This window comes from Scatophagus argus, chromosome 15, assembly GCF_020382885.2.
Source record: "Scatophagus argus isolate fScaArg1 chromosome 15, fScaArg1.pri, whole genome shotgun sequence".
In the NCBI taxonomy this organism is placed as follows: Eukaryota; Metazoa; Chordata; class Actinopteri; family Scatophagidae; genus Scatophagus; species Scatophagus argus.
In genome coordinates, this window is record NC_058507.1 from 5,873,084 (window position 1) to 5,892,223 (window position 19,140).

General features: G+C 42.0%; 1 protein-coding gene across 4 annotated transcripts; it reads right to left on the reverse strand.

Annotated features, from left to right (window-relative positions):
• Positions 1–341: 341 nt before the first annotated feature.
• tmem229b (transmembrane protein 229B) lies at positions 342–15,140 on the reverse strand. Of its 4 annotated transcripts, none has more exons than XM_046413466.1 (4): positions 15,064–15,140; positions 13,975–14,044; positions 13,772–13,885; positions 342–3,165 (listed from the first exon to the last, which is right to left on the reverse strand). In XM_046413466.1, exon 4 carries the CDS (start codon positions 3,112–3,114, stop codon positions 2,515–2,517), a length of 600 nt encoding a protein of 199 aa, XP_046269422.1. In that variant the 5' UTR covers positions 3,115–3,165; positions 13,772–13,885; positions 13,975–14,044; positions 15,064–15,140; the 3' UTR covers positions 342–2,514. The 4 variants fall into 4 exon arrangements, with proteins under 4 accessions (XP_046269422.1, XP_046269420.1, XP_046269421.1 ...); XM_046413464.1 differs by having other exon boundaries at positions 13,975–14,119; XM_046413465.1 differs by lacking the exon at positions 15,064–15,140 and having other exon boundaries at positions 13,772–14,368.
• Positions 15,141–19,140: the final 4,000 nt, after the last annotated feature.

Sequence of the window (19,140 nt, forward strand, 5' to 3'; positions counted from 1 at the left end):
TGGGTCAAAAGCCTATATTGATTTAAGCCTGTTGATTCATGTAAGAAGTTAAACATATGCTTCAATTCAAATAAAAAAAAAAAAGTGATATCTTTCCATTTTTGATCCCAATGAGGATTCTTGATCTTCGTGTGTGTGTGTGTGTGTGTGTGTGTACATATTTCTTATTTCCTGTTAAAGTTTAACAGAACATTTGTTTTCCAGTTGCAGTTTTGAATTTATCCACTAGGTGGCAGAAATTCTTCTGTCATGTGGAACAGCTGCCATCCCCCCCACTGCAGAACTTGAGATGGTGAGGGGAAAACACTGCACGCCACTGCAGCCACAAGGATGAAGGCCTCGCCTTTACATGATCATGGGAACATGGATTTGGATCTGGGTTGGGGTTTTTGCTTTTTTGCTTTTTTTTTCCTGACTGAGTCTTACATAAATTGTCCTCCTGAGGAATACTTTTCGACGACCAGGTTTCCGTTTAAACTGTCACTGTCACTTCCCCTGGTACCTTGGCATCACTGTTCAGGGTAATGTCCGACCTGTTTTCTTTTATCTTGACCCTGTAGCACCAGACCCACTGACTAAAAACAGTGCTGTCAGTTCCTGTATGCCTGAAGGTTGAGAGTACAGTCCTTCATCTTTCTACTTCCAGAGTAGAGGAAGTCACATGGAAAGTAACAACACCAGAGGAAATTAGCATTATTTGACTCTTTGTTTTCACTTGCTTTAAGTACCAAACGTCTGGACGACGCCACATAACATGAGAGTGCTGTGAAGTTAAGACCATTAAAAAATAAATAAATAAAAATACAGTTACGGTTAATCTAACACTAATTATTTTCAGCATTTTAGACAAGTTTATATTACAGTTAAATGTGTATTGCAGTGTCTCAGATGTCAAAGTCGCGTACAACAACACAGGGATCATTATTCACCAAGGAAACGACTCGCAGATCCTTAACATCGGTCAGAAACGAGCAGCAAATTTTGACACCACAATGCGCTGCATGCTTCCTGCTCTCCACATCACACACTCGTCGAACGAACTGTTGTGTAAATGACTGGAAAATGGGACGAAACCCCGACGACCAGCAACCCCCTCAGATGTGACTTGTGACTGTGACACCGTTTCAGTCACTTATGTCGCTTTGCTTGTTGTCACACTTACAGTATAATAGGAGATTGATCAGTATTTTGTCAATGAGCAAACGCTTCTTCAATTATGAGGCAGCAGCCATAAGGGGAAATCAGCTGACAAGAGTCACTATTGAAGAGAATCAATAAATGAGGCTTATGTGACCCTGACAGGTCTGAGACGACATGAAACACACAATAATGGACATGGAAAAGGTTTTCTGCAAAACTGTAAAAAGAGGTTTGGTGCTCTATGCTGCTCATAGTCATCACCATTAACAGAAAAGGACCCCTGCTGTTACTGTAAATGGACTGCATTTATTTAGTGCCTTAAACTGCTTCATAAAAGCCTTTACACACACGCACACACGCACACACACACACACACTTATTCATAAAGCAATGGCGGAGAAGCTGCCATGCAAGGCCATGACCTGCTCATCAGGAGCAGTTCGGGGTTTTCGGTGTCTTGCTCAAGGACACTTCAGTATGCTCCCAGGAGGAGAAGAAGACCGCCGATCAACCGTGATAACAGATCGACTGTCATCCCCCACACACAAACAGCAGACTGACTCAAGAGACGTACAGTGTGACTGCTGAATGGGCTCTGTAAAAAACAAACAAACAAACAAAAAAAAAAAAAAACATACATTATATTGGAAGACAATTTTTTTTCATGCATTTCTTTTCCAGGCATTGTGGGTATTCATTAACGGCAGAACACATTCGGTATGACGAAGGCTGACACACGGAGCGTTACGTCAGGGTGGACGGTATGTTCTTAAAGAGCTTTTAGTAGCTACATTACTACAGTACTTTGAATAATACTAAAGGACATTATGTACATTTTAAAAAGAATATGTTACAGCTGTAGCTACTTTATTATGATTTCTATGCAGCAAGCTTTTCTGCTTTCAGATGGACTGATACGCCCCTGAAAAACAGAAATATTGTCCTTGAATTTAATCCTTGTGCAGAATGATAATTAATTTTTGCAACAGTATTTCATTTTTTAATCCCGTGTGCTTTGCAGTCTTCGGGACAGGAGGTATCCTGATCTCCTCAAGGTCGACTCCACATGGAAATGGGTGGGCGTGTTATGGGATGCAGCAAACACAGCAGCATGGAGTTAATGTGCCTCTGTTGACAGAAGATAGCACGGTGAGTGATCTGGCCATTGGAGGCCGCAGTTTGGTTTTGTTTTCTGGCTCTTCTGGTACTCTGCACACCTCTGCACACCAGCCCAATCTACACAGCTGTCCGTTTGTCCCCCCCCCTCCCCTCAAGCTAAGAGGGAGGATTTCATATGAAAAGTGGCTGAGGTGGGTAGAAGAGGTGTAGCAGGGCGATTGGGCTGGTTTCAGACTGTGTCCGTCTTTCCTTCATTCATTCTCCTTTAAGGTAGCCATTAGCATCATTTCTCATCCCTCTGCTCCGCTCCCTCCTCCTCCCCCCACCCCCCACAGTTCCTCCCGCCCTTCCTCCGCCCCCAGCATCCGACCGATGGTTAGACCAGCCGTCCTCGGGCCCCTGGTGGAACCGCAGCCGCAGAGTTTTGCGGATGACCAAGCGCTCCACGATGAAGGAGGCGCAGAACCAGGGCACGGCGTACTCGGCCGTGATCAGTCCCATGAAGTTGTAGCGGAACTCGGAGTAGTCCCAGGGGCAGGCGTTGAACTGGCGCAGCAGCAGCCCCGTGCCGAACTCCCACAGGTACGTCCATAAAGTGTAGATGATGCAGCGCAGCAGCACCGGGCAGCGGCTGCGCAGCTTCAGGTACATCCGCTCCACGATGAGGATGCAGGTGCCGTAGATGAAAAGCGCCCACACGCTGGTAACACCGGGGAATTTCCAGTTACAGTTCACCACAAACTCCCAGGCGGCTGTGAACATGACCTCGCAGAAGTAGCCATGGATGGCGTAGAGGTACCAGCGTGACAGCGCCGTCAGAGGTACGGGAGCCTCTGGAGTTTCCAGCGTCACCATCCTTCCTCTTGCTTTCACGTCAATATTCTATCTGCTGATGAGGTGTCGAGTCTGAGGGGAAAGGAGAGAACGAAAAGTAAAAAAAAAAGGGATGTGAAGGCAACACGGTACAATATCTCACCTCAAACCTGAGCTCCAGCCCTCAGTAATTACTTCTCTGCTCTGCAGTTTTTTTGTTTAATGGCAGCGTCCATCATTTCTGCTTAAGGGATTTACATGCAGTACACACACACACACATGCAGTATGCTGCACGTATTTCAGCAGAATGTTATCACATTGATATCAACCTCACTGTTATTAATACATCAGACTCAACATCTGACTGCTGTTGCTTCAAATTAAAAGCGTTCAACTGGCCACTTATATTGTGAAGAAGCCACAGAAAAGGCAATTTTATACGTCACTGCTGCTGGTGCTGACCATGTTTGTTCATCAAAATATTTTTGACAGGGGATTCGTTTTAAATATTGTGTGGTTTACAGGATGTAAAGAAAAAAAAGAACACCTACAGCGAGGCATTAGGTGAGAAGCTGTAGGTGACGGCGTTACTTGCCGAGAAGTTGGTGGTGCTGAAACCCCTTTTGCTGTGTCCTGGTGTCGTGTGGAAAACTACTTATGCTGTGCACAGCATGAAATCATCAGGGCTGCTCATGGCATAATGGAAAGAAGCAGATTATTGATCGACTTCTTTATTAAAACAACACGAGTTTGTTTCGGCTGCACTGTAAACAGATACGGTGAATAAATTTGCATTTTCAGGTCAGACTATATATTTTGATGAATGCCCTGGTCAGCCTCTCATGTTTTAATGTATTCAATTAGCTCTGGTGCCAGGAGCAAATATATCTGCCCATACATTATCTATATGTCTATAAAACAGTTGCTACACAGACTTTGCTTGAAGGCAGGGTCACAGTGAGGACCATGCAGTATTTGACTCTTTGACGCCATCTTGCCTTCTGCTTTAAGTCACCTAAATATAGTCAGAACTGGTCTCCAAAACAAGCATCTCTCAAGAAAGTGAGACAACCCAAGGTCTTCTAATCTTCACAACTAAACAGTCTGAAACCTCCGCACGAGTTAAAGATGGTAAAGAGGTCTCAGTGAACCCTGTGGGTCCTACGACACCAGGTTTTAGCCGCGATTCAGCAGTTGACACACACATGCACATTTCATACCTTTGCTACCTCAAGATACATCAGTTGCTGTTCTGTTGCATTTCTGGCAAACTGGCTGCTTTAACCAGTGTTTACTGTTATATTAATACACACTCGGCGTGACCACCAGTTACCATGCGACTTGCCAAACTAACCAGGACTGAAATCTTGCAACATTAATTTCAAATGGCTGCTTAGCCAAAGTTCAATTAAGGACAAGGCAATGACACACTCCATTGACATTAAAAAGATGAAATTAGAGACAGCAAGGCTTTCATGGCCTTCCCCCTGTTGATGCTATTTACTGACCGACTGAGGGGGTTTCTTATGTAAGCTATAGCTTTATCATCTGACTGCCTACATCATGTGCTCTTTTTTCCAAATCCCGCAGCCTGACACACACAGGCTTTAGCATCAGGTGTCAGGAGGCCCACGCAGGTTGGATTCTTCCTCTAGTCTATTTATCACACAGCATGTCTAAAAAACAAAACAAAACAAAAAAAAAAAAACACAGAAGGTAAACAGCATCATACTGAGGAGTTCAGAGACCACATAGCTGAGAGGGCCATGGAGTGTATATGTTCTACTATACAATGCCTCCAGAGGAAACTGTGTCATAACAGAAACCATTATACAATGGATCATAACCGCTCTGTAAAATACAAGCTCAGAGAGAGGTTAGGAGTACAAAAGCTTGTTTGAAGAACAAACGGTGATTTTCTGCCTCTTTCTGTCTTCAAAGGTTGGCTTGCACCCAGAGTGGGGACCCATGGGGATTAGCACATTTCTCCCAAACAAGGAACAAGGACTCCATGTGAGGAACTGGGCCATAGCAGTGGACCAGCTGACCTCCCTAAACCCTTTATACCATCTTTTCACTGCCGGCCTGGGAAACTCTCCCTCTCTTCTCATCAGTTCAAGCAGGTCTGGGTCACATCAGTGTTTTGCACAAAGATTTGAGCGTAATGCTTGAACCTGCTAAGAGAAGCAAGCGGCTTCATCACGTCACCGACCTGGCTGCCTCTAGTAGAGGATGTTAAACTGACGTTTCCCTGTGACTTCTGCGTTGTATTCATCAATACGAGAAAGTTAAATAAATAGTTTGACACTTTAGAAAATATGCTTACAAACAGAATTAGATAAGAAGATCGATACCTGTTAGCTTAGCTTAGCAGGAAGACCCAGACGGGAACAAAATCCACCAAGCAGCACCTCTAAAGCTCACTTACTTAAAAAACTAAATATTACACATGCTAAATCAGTTAAACAGTGACAGACAGACTTCAAAAAGGGTTTGATCTGTGCACAAATATAACTTGAGAACTCCAAAAGATGCTTGACGGGTGGACAGAACCATGCTAGCTGTTCCTCCCTGTTTCCACTCTTTGGCTTAGCTAAGCTAATCAGTCGCTGGTTGCCTTATTATTGAACAAGCAGATATGCAGGTATTACTCTGCTCGGCTAACTCAGAGCAAGGAGGCAAACAAACACGTTGAACTATTTGTTTGAACTGGTCTGTATCAAATCACTGCTGCGACAGATCCAAACATTCTCTCTCCGTTTGCTACCAGGTGTCACCCACCCTCCCCCCTAATCTCTCACCCGAGAGTCACATGCCTTCAGTCTCCCCATCCACTTTTCCACGATTCAGTCCCCCTTGTTCTCTTTCCCTTCGCCTGCACACAGACACCATTTGCTCAGCGCTCACATGCCCGCTAAGCCGCTGCTGATGAAAATATTCAGCCACGTAACACCGAGCCTCCTGCCAAACACCCTATAGACACAAACACAAAGGTAGAAGATTTCAGAAGAACGCTGGTGTGGTACCGACTCATCCGTTGCTGAAAAAAACATATCAACATTTGACCAAATCTTGGTTTATGTTTGTTGTGTTTGTAATCTTTTTGGATGTTAAGTCTTTTCTTCTTTGGTACATAAGATAAGTGGCTATTTCACAGGAGGTCTACTTCAAGTACTGACGAAGTGTCTGTGATTTCTTTTTCTACAACACGAACCTCTTTTTTTTGTGAATAAATATTCCTGTTTGTGTTTAGAAACCATAAATCCCATCTCTTGTCCTCAGTTTGTCTTGTCTATATAATATTGTCTATAATAAAGACATCAGGAATATTATCATGATATCATGACTGCCTAAGATGTTTTGGGGCTCCTCCAGTTCTTTATCTATAATTTATAACACTTTTTACACCGTCCACACAACCGGTCAGATCACACTAGAAATCCTTCAGACTGTTCACCACACAAACACGGATTTGTGGACGTCACAAAACAGGAAGAGAGCATTTTTGTAACAGGGCAAACAAGTTTCTGAGGTTCTGGCAACGGTACTTTTTGAACATTTACCCTTTCATAAAGCAAACATGGGGAAGTTGAAACCACAGAGCAACATCCTCTTTGCTACACAAATGAATGAGATTTAAAATGTGATTTTACAGCTCAAACACAAAGAAGTCAGCAGCCGATATCAGCTATGGTTATGGCTGCTAAGGGGCTTTAGCACAGCTGCTAACTAACTGTGACAATCGTTTCTGCTGATGTTGACCCTAATGCTGCATTCACACCATCTCAGCAAATTAGGAGAAACAGGAAAACATTATGCAGCCTTGTAGTCACGCCAGATAAATTTAGACTCGGATTACCTGTTTAATTTTGTAGCATTTCATTACCAAGTGAAACCACACAAAAACAGTGTGCAGCTCATTTTAATTAGCGTTCAGGTTGGATTTCTTTGCCACTGATGATTGCTTTGCAGGCATTTTACAACAGGTTTGCTGACACTGCTGCATATTTATAACCCTGAACTATAATTGTCATTAATTTGAGTGTTAACCCCAACAGATAATTTTTTTTTTTTTTTGCTTAGTCTGTTTTTTAAGGTGTTTTAGGCATTTAAACCTCCGTTAGAGAGACAGGAGTTAACTGATATGCAATTAGGGGTTAGAGATCTTTGATGGTGTACAACACAAGCCAGACTCAAACCAGGATTGCTGTGATTACATGGTCAGGATCTTAAAACCCCAAAACCAGCACTACTTACTCTTACTGTGTGCACATTTAGGAATATTTATTGACCCGATGCCTCGGCATGACACAGTTCACATACTGGGCGCCATTTGATTCTGCTGCTGTTGTTGTTGTTGTTGTTGCAGCTGTTGCAGGATGTCGCCCACCAGTCCACCGTCCCACCAGCTCTCCCATCGGCCCAAAGTATTGATCGGCAAGGTTGCTGCCAGCTCTTGCTGCGGCGACCCGCTTCACCAGTGCACTCTATTGAACCCCGCTACAGGACATCACAGTGTGATGGCGATCAGAATGGCAAATGCAATAGAGCTGCCTGTTTTGGAAACCTCTCGATGTCCACGGGGAGACACGACCCAGGCAGGGGGCCGTCAGAGCTGAATGGGAGGGAGAGTCTAAACAACGGAGCGCCACAGGTTTGTCCGAGGACACGGAGGGAAGACACCAGCTGAGTGCGTGCTTGTTAATGAAGAAGAGAGGGAAGGATAGAAAGAGGGAGTGTGCAAGAACAAGTCTTGGACCGAGGGTTGCGGTTGAAAACAAGGCTGGCAGGTTTGTCAGTTAGACATTCCTCTAACAGCAGGTAAACAAAGGCGAGCATGGAGGAAAAACAATACGGGAGTCAGCCAAGCTTGAGTTTAATAAAAAAGAAAGAAAGAAAGAAAGAAAGAAAAAACAAAGAGGTGCCTTTACTGTGCCGAAAGCATGCTGACAGCTGTGAACTCTGACATTGTGATTAAATCAGAAACCAAACCCACTGCTGCTGACCCCTCATCACAACATAATCCCTGTTCATGTACTGGAGCTCTGTGGCTCAGATCCCAGCCCTATGCAGACTTTGGGAAGGTCACTTTAGGAGGCTGCGGTGCAGCATACAGAAACCAGCAGTATCCAATGCAGTTAAGTGCCAGTGACCAAGGTGACCTAACCACAGGTTCATTCACTGATGGAAACAGCAGCTGCCAGACACACGTCCTTATGGCTGCAGCTGTCCTCATGGAAATACTGCAGATTTAAGGACAATATTTGCGTTTAGTACCTCGTTTTTCTGAAAAACAAAAGCCAGGATACTCACACGCTGATAGGATGATGCTGAAACATTAAAATGATCATGACTTAGGACTAACTGCCATCGATTTCCAGCTTATAAAATAGGAGGGTTTTGTTTTCTTCTCCGTATTTTATGTGTGCATGTATATATACATATATACGGACAAATAAACAAACAATACGATGAGACCACCATCACCAGCCCTCTAAATCATTTAATTAAAATTCAAAGAGACAATGTACCCGTGCAGTGCTGCTTACCTGAATGCTGATTCTGCACATATACAGTAAGTGTGCAGGGGTTCATGGCTTTCTCAGTCAGCACTAATTGATCCTGATCAAATTTGCCAGTTTGTGTGCGTGAAGAGCAACTGATTGACCGAGTGAGTGATGAAAGGTGTGTGTGTGTGTGTGTGTGTGTGTCAATCGAAGGGGACAGAAGAAAGACGAACAGGATGAGGAGTTGGAGAGCAAGACGACTTTCTGAGGCAGAACAGAAAAAAAAACGATCCCGATCAATCAAACAGACAGATCAATTACCCCTGAAACAGCAAGCTGGCTCTGACCCTAAACAGCATCACATGTCCCGTTCTGGAGCGAGTCTTGGGCAAACAGAGTTGTGATACCCTTTGAAGCTGAAATATTCTTGAAAAAAAAAACTAGTTTGTTTGAAGCAACCACATCTGAGTACAAGAACATTTAGAACCGTTCCCAACGCTCACAAAGGTTGATGTGACAAAGAGGAACGTCTCCACAGATCAAAACCACATGCTGTGGCCAGCAGAGGGCGACTCCACTGGTTTCAAAAAAGATATCTGACTTTATGTAAGTTTATGAGAAAACGACCAGGCCTATCACTCGATTTATTACCTGAACAAAACAGTTTTCTGATGAGTTTATGGTCTCAAACACTATGTCCACTTTGTAAATTATGGTCACACCTAAAGTTATATGGATATTAAAGTAAGGTAGGCTTGAGCGTGGAGCTGGATTGACAAGTTGTTGCCACAGTGTGACCCCAGGTTCTCAGCCAGATCCAGTCAGGATGAAGGTGTAACGATGCGTATCCTCCCGAGCTCCACTGTTTCATCCAAATATGGTCACTTCAGAGCCCAAAAAAAGCCAAGATGACGACAACTATGGTGCCAAACGTGACTGTTCAAAACCACAGACCACAAACCAACAGGTGACATAATGATGGCTCTGTCCACAATTTGTTATACAATCTGTGGACAAGCTGTAATAGTCATCTAAATATTTAAATATTACAGTCTCATTTCGAACACACAGAAAGTGATTGAAGTAGCTTTGTAGAAAATAAAACAGAGGTTTAAGGAAGGGTGGAGGTCAAGTGGATCTGCGATGAGGTTGGAGGACAAAATCCAACCGAACCGCAAAGGCTCCATCAAAGATACGCAGAGAGAGCAGATACCTTCAAACAAAACAAAAACAATTCCAAAACATGTTTCGCTTATTCACGTGTGCTACAGATGAAGGTTGATACTGACATAGCAGACAAAACATCCTCCTCAAATCCAGAGCTTCCCACAGAGACACATAAAGTCAGCATCCGAGTGTCACAAACAAGTACAGCTTCTGACAGAGCTGGAGAGACGCCACGAGGGCTGAGACTAAAAGCCTGCACTAACTTTATAGTAGGCAACCTTTCTATATCGGCGAGGTGAAAGCCTGAACACAACAGACAGAGTGGTGGGGAGCAGAGTGGTAGGAGCTGCACTCTGTTGCAGGAGTTTGTATCCAAATGGCTCTATTGATTTGGGAGATATAAAACCTGAGGTTCATAACTCTTTGTCCCTAACGCTGTATGTTAGCATTAAATTACGTGATAACCTTGGAAAAGATCATGTTACGAGTCCCTGTTAGTGATGCACCAATCCAATATACAGGGTTGGCATCAGGATGCGAACTTTATTAAACAAATCAGGCATCAGGCAGACACTGTGCTCAGTCACTGCCATTAGAAAACTGACAAAATGCAATACAGTCTGGTAAACAATATCAATAGTATGATAAAAGACTTCAAACCTCCTGGGAGCTATTCTAATGCTGAAATATGTGTTTAAAATGTACTTTTTCCAGGTACTTAAGGCAACACTCTCAATTTATTGAAGAGTTCCAGCTTGATAAAACAAGCAGTGAAACATTTCCTTGTTTGGTAACATCAAAGGCAAACTTCCGTGGTTCAAGTCTGGACAGAATCCTCTTCTCTCGCACTTCCTGTCTCACCTCTACTCTCCAAAATAAAGGCTCACAAGAATATAACCACAAAAAAATGATTCCTAAAGCACAAATCAAGATTTTCCTTCAGTACAAAAGATTTTATCCGTGTCACCAATGCACTTTTCTGAGCTATAAAGCAATGTAATTTACACACCAAAGTCTAAAAGACTTTTATTTTGTAATTTTAACCAGAAAAAAAAAACACCACTGAATTTAAATATTGTCCCTTTCAGGACCAAGGCATAAAAAGTGTCAGAAACATGAACATGAAAAGTATTTAGGTTTGAGGGTATATGAAAGAAAGACAAGGAAAAAACTGAAACTGAAGTTTGATCAGTTCTATAAGGTGACGTATAGAAAGAAAAAGTTTGGCCTCAGATGGGAACTCAGTATCATTCAGTATCTCACCTACAAGTATTGGGTCGAAAAGGAAAAGCACAACTCTAAATCAAGCAAAGAAGAAGAAAAGAAGTGGTGTGTAGGGGGACACTATCAGGGGACACTATCAGGGGACACTATCAGGGGACACTATCGGGGGACACTATCAGGGGACACTATCAGGGGACACTATCGGGGGACACTATCGCGGGACACTATCTGACCTTCTGGTGTGCAGTTCTGGTGAAGCACACTGGCAGCTTAAGGTGTCACTTTGTTGCTGACGTTGGGAATCACAGAGAAAATAAACCTCTCTTGGTCACTTCAGGTTACACAGACTGATGCACGGTGCCTTTTTGTCTTTGGGGCCAAGAGCAAACTGTGTCGCAGTCTACTCTGACTTTTAATCTATTCTGTTGAGTTATGTATGAGCTGCTGAGGGGGGAGGGGACAGCCTGCTGTTGTACCTCCTCTTTTACTGTCTCTCTGCCTGTCTGTCTGTCTGTCTCTTAATCACCAATAAGTATCCACAAAATTACCTTTAAACAAACTGACCTTTATACTTCCAACCTTCTCTGAAAGTGTCCTCTCTTCCCCCGTCTTTGCCTTTCTCATCCCCCACTCGCTCATTACAGCTCTTGAGCTCTTCACAGTTTAACGAAAGACCCAAAGACATGGGAGCTAAGCCCTCTGTCCTGAATAGCATGTGGGTCATGGCCCATAGATTAGAAATCTTGGAGCAGCAACAGAGAAAGCAGGAGATTTACTGACATGGTCATCATGGTGCTGTGGAGAGTAATGCCTCTAATGGAGGGATGCATGCGCATGTTAATCTGTTATCAGACAAAGGAGCTTTATAATCAATCATTGACAATGCATAATTGATGCTGGCTGCTCTGTGAAGGTTTTAGGGACAAAAATCATTGAAAAACAAAAGAGGTTTTCAGCTCAACTGTCATCTGCTTTGAACAAAGTGAATATTTTGCATGCTATTTGGTGTTCCTGTGCGTTAATGCAAAGTCAAATGGGAACATCAGAGGATCGAAAGGCTCAGAGAGCTCCTCTGACAACACAAAGCTCACTTTTATACAACTGCATTGCAGAAAAATCTTCTTTATGAGGAGCAGAGACCGAGTGATACTGGATTTGTCACAGCAATATTTGAGAGTTTGGAAAATTGTATTAGCTGATATTTGTTTTTTGGTTGTTGTTTTTTTTTTCCCAAATAAACAACCATTTAAATTTGGTTATTCAGGAACTGGAACTTATTCAGGATCTTCAGGAAACATGGTTTGGGAAGGTAACTTCTGACCTGCGACAATGATTATTTGTGTACTTCTATTTGCTAAAAGGGCAGGCCCTTCTTGAGCTCTTCGCTGCATGCATGAACTAATCTTTTAACAAAGAATCTGAAACAAAATCAGTAGCAGCGAAGCTCTCCTCAGCTCGGCTGTGACACACAAAACATTACTTCCTCCACGCACCTACTGAAGTGCATTTAGACAGCGATGCGACCGCTCACCTTGTGAAGCTTGCGGCTAAAGCGAATTCTTGAGCTGAACTGAGCAAAACGACTGTGATCTCCACCTCTGTTCAAGCTCACACTCAAGGACATTTTTGGTTTGAAAACTCCTCAACAATGATCACTTGAGAGCCTTGAACCCACAAACGGGCATCCCCAACATACCCTGTGTGATCTGCTACAATAAGTAGGAGTTTAAAAAGGCATTAGAACAGCTGAGGTGAGTGGGATTTGTCAGTGCTTCTGTCATGGGGTCATTTTGGGACTTCTTGCTGTGCTTTATAAATAAGTCCAAAAAATGTCAATAGAGTCAGTGCAAGGCTAGGGGGGACGATATAAGCTTCCGAGGACTCAGGAGGGATTATCTCACCCAAAATGATAAAAAAAAACAAAAAACTGCAGGCCCTGTATAGAAGATGAATTGATGAGTGGTTTTGGGAATCCACGCCACAGTCACATACAGCGTCATGTAAAGGCATGTAAAGATATGACCATGTTAAAGACATGAAATACCGACAGGAACGAATCGGCTCCAGATAAACTCCACGGGTTGTAATAAACTACACGGCCAAAGTCATCTTATTCTATCCCTGGAAACGACGGGCCAGTGCGCAGGCCCGGTGCTGGGACTCCGCTGCAGCATCACGCGTCCTTCGGACAGTGCGGTGCGGTTTTCTACTCTTTTATATATATATATATATATATATATACAAAAAACAAACAAAACAGCCCACTAAATTTCAATAAAAGGGACTTGGAAACACTTTAATCCCTTACAAAACATCACCGAAATCCTCAAGGCACATGTAGACAGCAGGGTTACTGCTAGAGCTCTCTTCGTGAGCCCGCATCGCCAGTCCTGTCTGTGTTTGAACAGGTGTACCAGCCGAACTGAGCATTAAAAACACGCCGAATAAAGACGAATGCATCGTGGTTTTTGATTAAATGCGCTGCTACTTTGCACTGATTACAGTGCACTGAATTTGGATTTGGTTTTTTAAAAAAAATCGTCTTGCACAGCTGCCAACTCGCAAGCAAACACTCACGAGAGATAAGCGAACGCTATTTCCAATCTAAGGCTGGGCAACATGCAAAACCCAAAAATCCCATCGCTACAAAGGCGTCAGAAACTCATGCTGTTATCGTGGACAGCCAGGCTTCCCAAATCTAAACATGCTAGCTACATGACCGCTATGAATCACCCACAGTGCAGCTTTTCTGATTGTTGTCGTTTTGTTTTTGTTCATTCTTTTATTTTTTTTTTTTTACCTTTCAGGTCTGCGTCTCCGTCAGCACACAGGACGGCGACTCAAACACGCCACACGGAGAGCTCGTCCAGGATGTCGCGGGGGTCCCCGGCTTCTCCTCCACGGTGTCTCTGCTCTGCGATTGGAAACTGACACATTTTACTTCATTGCAGCAGCGGCGGCAGCAGCGGCAGCAGCAGCACATGCTCAGACGGACTCACGCACCTCTTGCATCTTTCTGTTAACCGTTTGTTCACCGCGGCCGACCGGACTGGAAGTTACGTGGCTGGAGGTCCTCTCAGTCAGTCAGTCAGTCAGTGTGAGGATCCACAGGATGGGCCATAAGTTTACGATAAACGCACAGTGAAGACTACATGACTCACAGAAACTCTTTGCTTAATTAAAGTTAGTTATAAGTATATACTGTTTTAGGACACACACAATACAAACCTAATGTTAGCTGACAGCCACCAAACAGTTAATGCTAGGTTTAGCTTAGCAGAGGGGAAATAGCTATCCTCAGTCCAAAACTGACAAAGTAAATGTTTCTGCACCGCCAAAGCTCCCAACTCAATTTTCATGAAATAAAAGTCAAATTTGCAATAACAAGGTGCAGCAATAAATAAATAAATAAATAAAAAATAGTCGAATCCACTGTAAAAGCAAGATAGCCAAGGCTCGTTAAAGCTAATGCTAGCTGGTAAGATAATCATGGCCAATCTTGGCTAAAGCTAACTAGATTTTGCTTTATATAGGCTATTTTTTTATTTGGTAATTATTTAGTAACTTATGCCACTAAATTTATCCAATATTTAAATTCAGTCGGAGCAAACAGAAAAACAAAACAGTCTTGTTCTGCTAAAAGGTTACCTAGCCTAGCAGATTAGCAGCTGCTGCCATCTCAGCTTCTGCCAAATTAAATTCACATTTCCAAATTAAATTCACATGGGCCAGCTACTTTTATGTCAAATAATTATTGTATTGATTTATGGTAATTTAAGCTTATTAACAAAAAGGGGATGAAACACTGAAAGAACATGTTTTGTTGCTGATAGCATGTCTTTTCCCATGCTCATATTTCCATTTGTTTCTCCAAAGGCAGGTTTTAATATGTAGGTTTTAATGTTTTTATGTGGTAAACATATTAGTTTGAAAAGACATGAATGAACACACAACATTCTGGTCTATCTGTTACAGCTCATCAAGTCAGCCTAAATTTAACCTTGAAACTTAACTATAATTCATGCTCCCTATCTTATAGTGTGTTGCAAACCATTTACCAATGTTATCCAATAAATAACTTTGATCACTTACTTGGGTGATCAAAAGTAGCAGAAACATATTAAAATTGGCTAGCACTAGACAACTATCTCAGGAGTTTTGGAGAGGTGTTTAATTTGACTTAGCTGTAAGATATTTCCCTTTAAAAGCTCAAAGCAAGAAAGCTGAGGTAATTACTACCTTAATTCACATAGCTGACAGCAGGTGTGTGGAGCTAATCACATTTTCACTAATAACGTGCAGCACACCGGGCCGCACAGTGGCGTCGTGGTTAGCACTACTGTGTCACAGCAAGAGGGTTCCAGGTTTGAATCCGGTCCAGGGTGCACCCTGCCATTTTTACCTGGCGTAGGCTGCCAGCCCCAATCCTGCATGGATACAGCAGCATAGAGAAAGGATGGATGTGTGCTACACTGTGATCATAATATGAATTTCTAATTAGAAGATATTTAGCTAACAAAAAACATGCACAATGCACCATTGAATTTCCCTCGGGATCAATAAAGTATCTATCACATGCATCATTCCCAAACATCTTTCTTCCTCTCCTCGTTCCTGTTCAGATTGTTGTTCTCAAACTTTTAAAGACTTGGGAATTTCCCACCATTTCAGACCTTTGTAGCTATCCTATTACTTCTCAGCATCCAATGGGATGAATGACTTAGGAGTGTGAAAAGGAGTAAACCTTCACACATATCCATTGACACAAGAAGAGGTGACACTTGCACCAATAATAATAATATAAAGAATATTGTCTTCTTTTTGTCTACTTGTTTTGGAAAGAGAAAGAGAGTGTGTTTTAGGCGTGTCGCAGCCTGAAACCCTTTGTCCGTGTCATAAATGTCAATGACGTCATGTTTTCTCTCAGACGACATCCTTTGACATATTATAAGGTGGTTTAGTCATACGGTGTGGCTGGCCGCTATAGTCAGTTGAAAACAAGTGCTTACGTGTGGACTCGTCATCAGCTATGGCAGGAATTCAGTCAGCTAATATTATGCAGACCCATTATAATTTACTCTTGAACAGTGGACCATGAGGGACTCTTTTTTTCAACTTTCTTTAAAGAAGTAATTACGGTAATTCAGTTAATTTTCCATTTTTTTTCCATGGATTTAAAAGAGGATGAGAAAAACCCTTCAAATATTAAATGACAAATACTTCCTCCTGCAATTTTAATGCTTAATGCAACAGGCCTCGTCCACACAGAATCAGGTATGGTAGCCACTATCGCAGAGTTGTGTGGAGGTGTGGGAGGACACACCTGGGACAGTGTCGTCAGTTTGTCCTTGTCCTCCACCTGGATGGCACTCACCTTCCACCTCTTACCTTAGGTGCAACGACTCCTCCATCTGCAACAAGCTTGCGGAGTATTTGTCCCGCCCTGATCTTACTGTTTCCTGGCAGCTCGATGTTGTTTGAGGCACCAAGCAACATAACAGAAACTCGGAGTGAGTTTTTAACGGCTTGGACGACAACCACGTTGAGCAGCCAGTCTGATCGCCGGGTTACGTGATTAGGTCACTGCAGTGTGACCTCGGGTTATGTCTTCCCATATGTTGAGTCTGTTCTGACTTTTCACTGCAGGGCCACAACTATGAAGTTGCATAGCCTTGCTTTCATTACATATTCAGTACGTAACACACAGTTGTCCTGGGTATTCAGTTGAGTATTTATACTGCAGTGATAGAAGCCTTTTAGGATTGTCAGTAACTTTAAGCAATTTATGTCTTATTAGTCTTCCCAACTATACCAGAACAACTCTGAAAAACCTAAAGGCCAGACTCAAAACTTATCTTTTTTGTAAGCAGCAAAACACTTTTTTGAGACTTTTTTTGTGCAATTACATTTGATGTGAGTATAACCAAGTTAAGTTACTTTGTTGTTGCTCTTCACCTTCATTAATCAGTCATGAGGCCATTTTAAGATCACAGTTTCTCTCAGTTTCACCAAAAACCCCACAGATATAACTGGTTTGTTGTCTTATTCTTCTAACTGACACCTGCACACTTCTAATAAAATGCATTTGTTTTCCACAGGCAAACCTGAAATTTTACATGTATATGTGAATAATGCAATAAATAAACCTTGGCTACTTCATCTCTTCTTCTTCTGTTAACTAATTTTAGCAGAGAAAGAAAAAGGCTCACTGGGTGAAATGATTAAACCTGATGGCCTATGATAATGTAACTCAGGATGTGACCGAAATATCCACTCATTCATTGTCCGTACGAGGTCTTCAACGAGACATGAACGTTTGGCTCAGTGATCTGAAGAGCTTTGTAATGCTGTTATCTGTGCACTCACAGACCAGTTATGATTTCAATTTGGCATTAATGGCAAATAGAAAAACACTCTGCAGACGTCGTTTTCCACAGAGTCTCATCAAAAAAAAACAGGAGGGGTGCTCGCTCGAAATCGGTTAGCATCAACCTCATCCTGCAGATGAGTGGACTGAAACGGAAAATAACTGCTATTAATCTATAATAAGCAGGGTACCAGTGTAGTGGCGGATAAACATTAGTTATAAATACAGAGTTTCTCCAAAGTCCAAACAGTCTCAGGCACAGAAGGAGCTCAATGACCTCCAGTAAGACAAAACTGGAGTGGCTTCACCACTAAGCTCTAACTGCAGCCAAAGCCTGGACTATAATCTTCTTGAAAATATTTAGGAAGACTGCAGTTTACGGGTTCTTTGCACACGATCTGACAGAGCAAGAGAGGATGTGAAAGGGAAAAACTGAGAGAAACCACTCAATTACAGCCGGCATGCGCAAAGCCGGCAGAGGCCTAAACAGAACGTGTCAGTGCCAGTGGGGGAGGAAGAGTAAAGTAGAAGTAATACTAGCACAATGTAAAAATACTCTGTTGCAGTGTAAGTATGCAGGTATAATCAGGAAAATGTAGCCTTTTTAAAATATTAAAAGTAAAAGCACTGAAAGCAGAAAAACAGCCCCTTCGTGACAGCTTTGTTTTTGACTGTTGCACATCTTCTGAGTGAAAATCCTCTGCGCTTAATAGGAAATGATGTAAAGCAAAACGGGGCTCGGTTAACTCAAGTTTTATAAATCTTTCTTAAAAAGCTCTTTGCTAATGTCACCTCGTTTTCCGCTTCAGTATTTTATTCTGTTTCATTCATTCATTTATAGTCCCGAATCTGAACCTGAATTTTCTCATGTGAAGCACTTTGAAACTTTATAGTTCATCATCATAATATGGTGAATTAACAGATGAAGTCAGAAAAGACCTGAACATCATCATCATTCTGCTTGTGTGAGTAATTAAAGAAAAGTATCAGTGAGTTCCTGAACAAAAAAAACTTTAATAAGAATAAAAACAGAAGTGAATTTAGGAACGTGGGTGAGAGACTTTGAGTCAGAGTGTAGGCTGGAGTTAAAAACAACGTTGGAATATGATGAAGGTCTATTAGGGATGTTAATATGTTCCCTTTTTGCCCGCATAATGGAACAAATTACTTTGTATGGGTGTGAGTTACATAAAACAGTTGCATTATTTTAATGTGTAGATATCAATGTATCACGTGTAGTACATGTACTAACTTTTATTTGATTTCAGTTTATTAACTTTCTCTGTATTTGTTGTTGTTTTCAGCTGATGGATCCTTCTGAGTGCGTTTGTCCTTTTGACTTTGTGAAATGAAAAATAATAATAAAAAAAAAGAGGTCAAGTTCAATATCTAAATGGATAAAGACACAAAAATAACTGTGGGCGAATGTGTTAGATGTTGATATATTTGTTGAAAAACAGAAACACCGTGACTGATGATTGTATCAGTCATGTAAACTTCTCTCAATGAAGGAAAACTCCTAATGAACATAAAATAAACAACTTGACAAAACGATTGAACATGAAAGCTTCCTCTCAGTTGTTTTTTTTTTCTTTACCCTTGTTTACAAAACATGGTCGTCTTTGTGCATTTAATCTCTTCTAATTCTGATAATTTTTTTTTTTTTTTTAGGCACAAAACATATAAAGCAATTTAGAATGAAAAGCGTCGGTTATTTTGCATTTACCCTGTTTGCAGACATGTGCGAGCTTTGAAAAAGAAAAATCACCTCCGTGCACAGACACCAAAAGAAGAAGGGAAAA

Bases quoted from the DNA above. Each gene is read 5' to 3' on its own strand.
- tmem229b (XM_046413466.1), bottom strand. From the start codon at position 3,114: ATGGTGACGCTGGAAACTCCAGAGGCTCCCGTACCTCTGACGGCGCTG.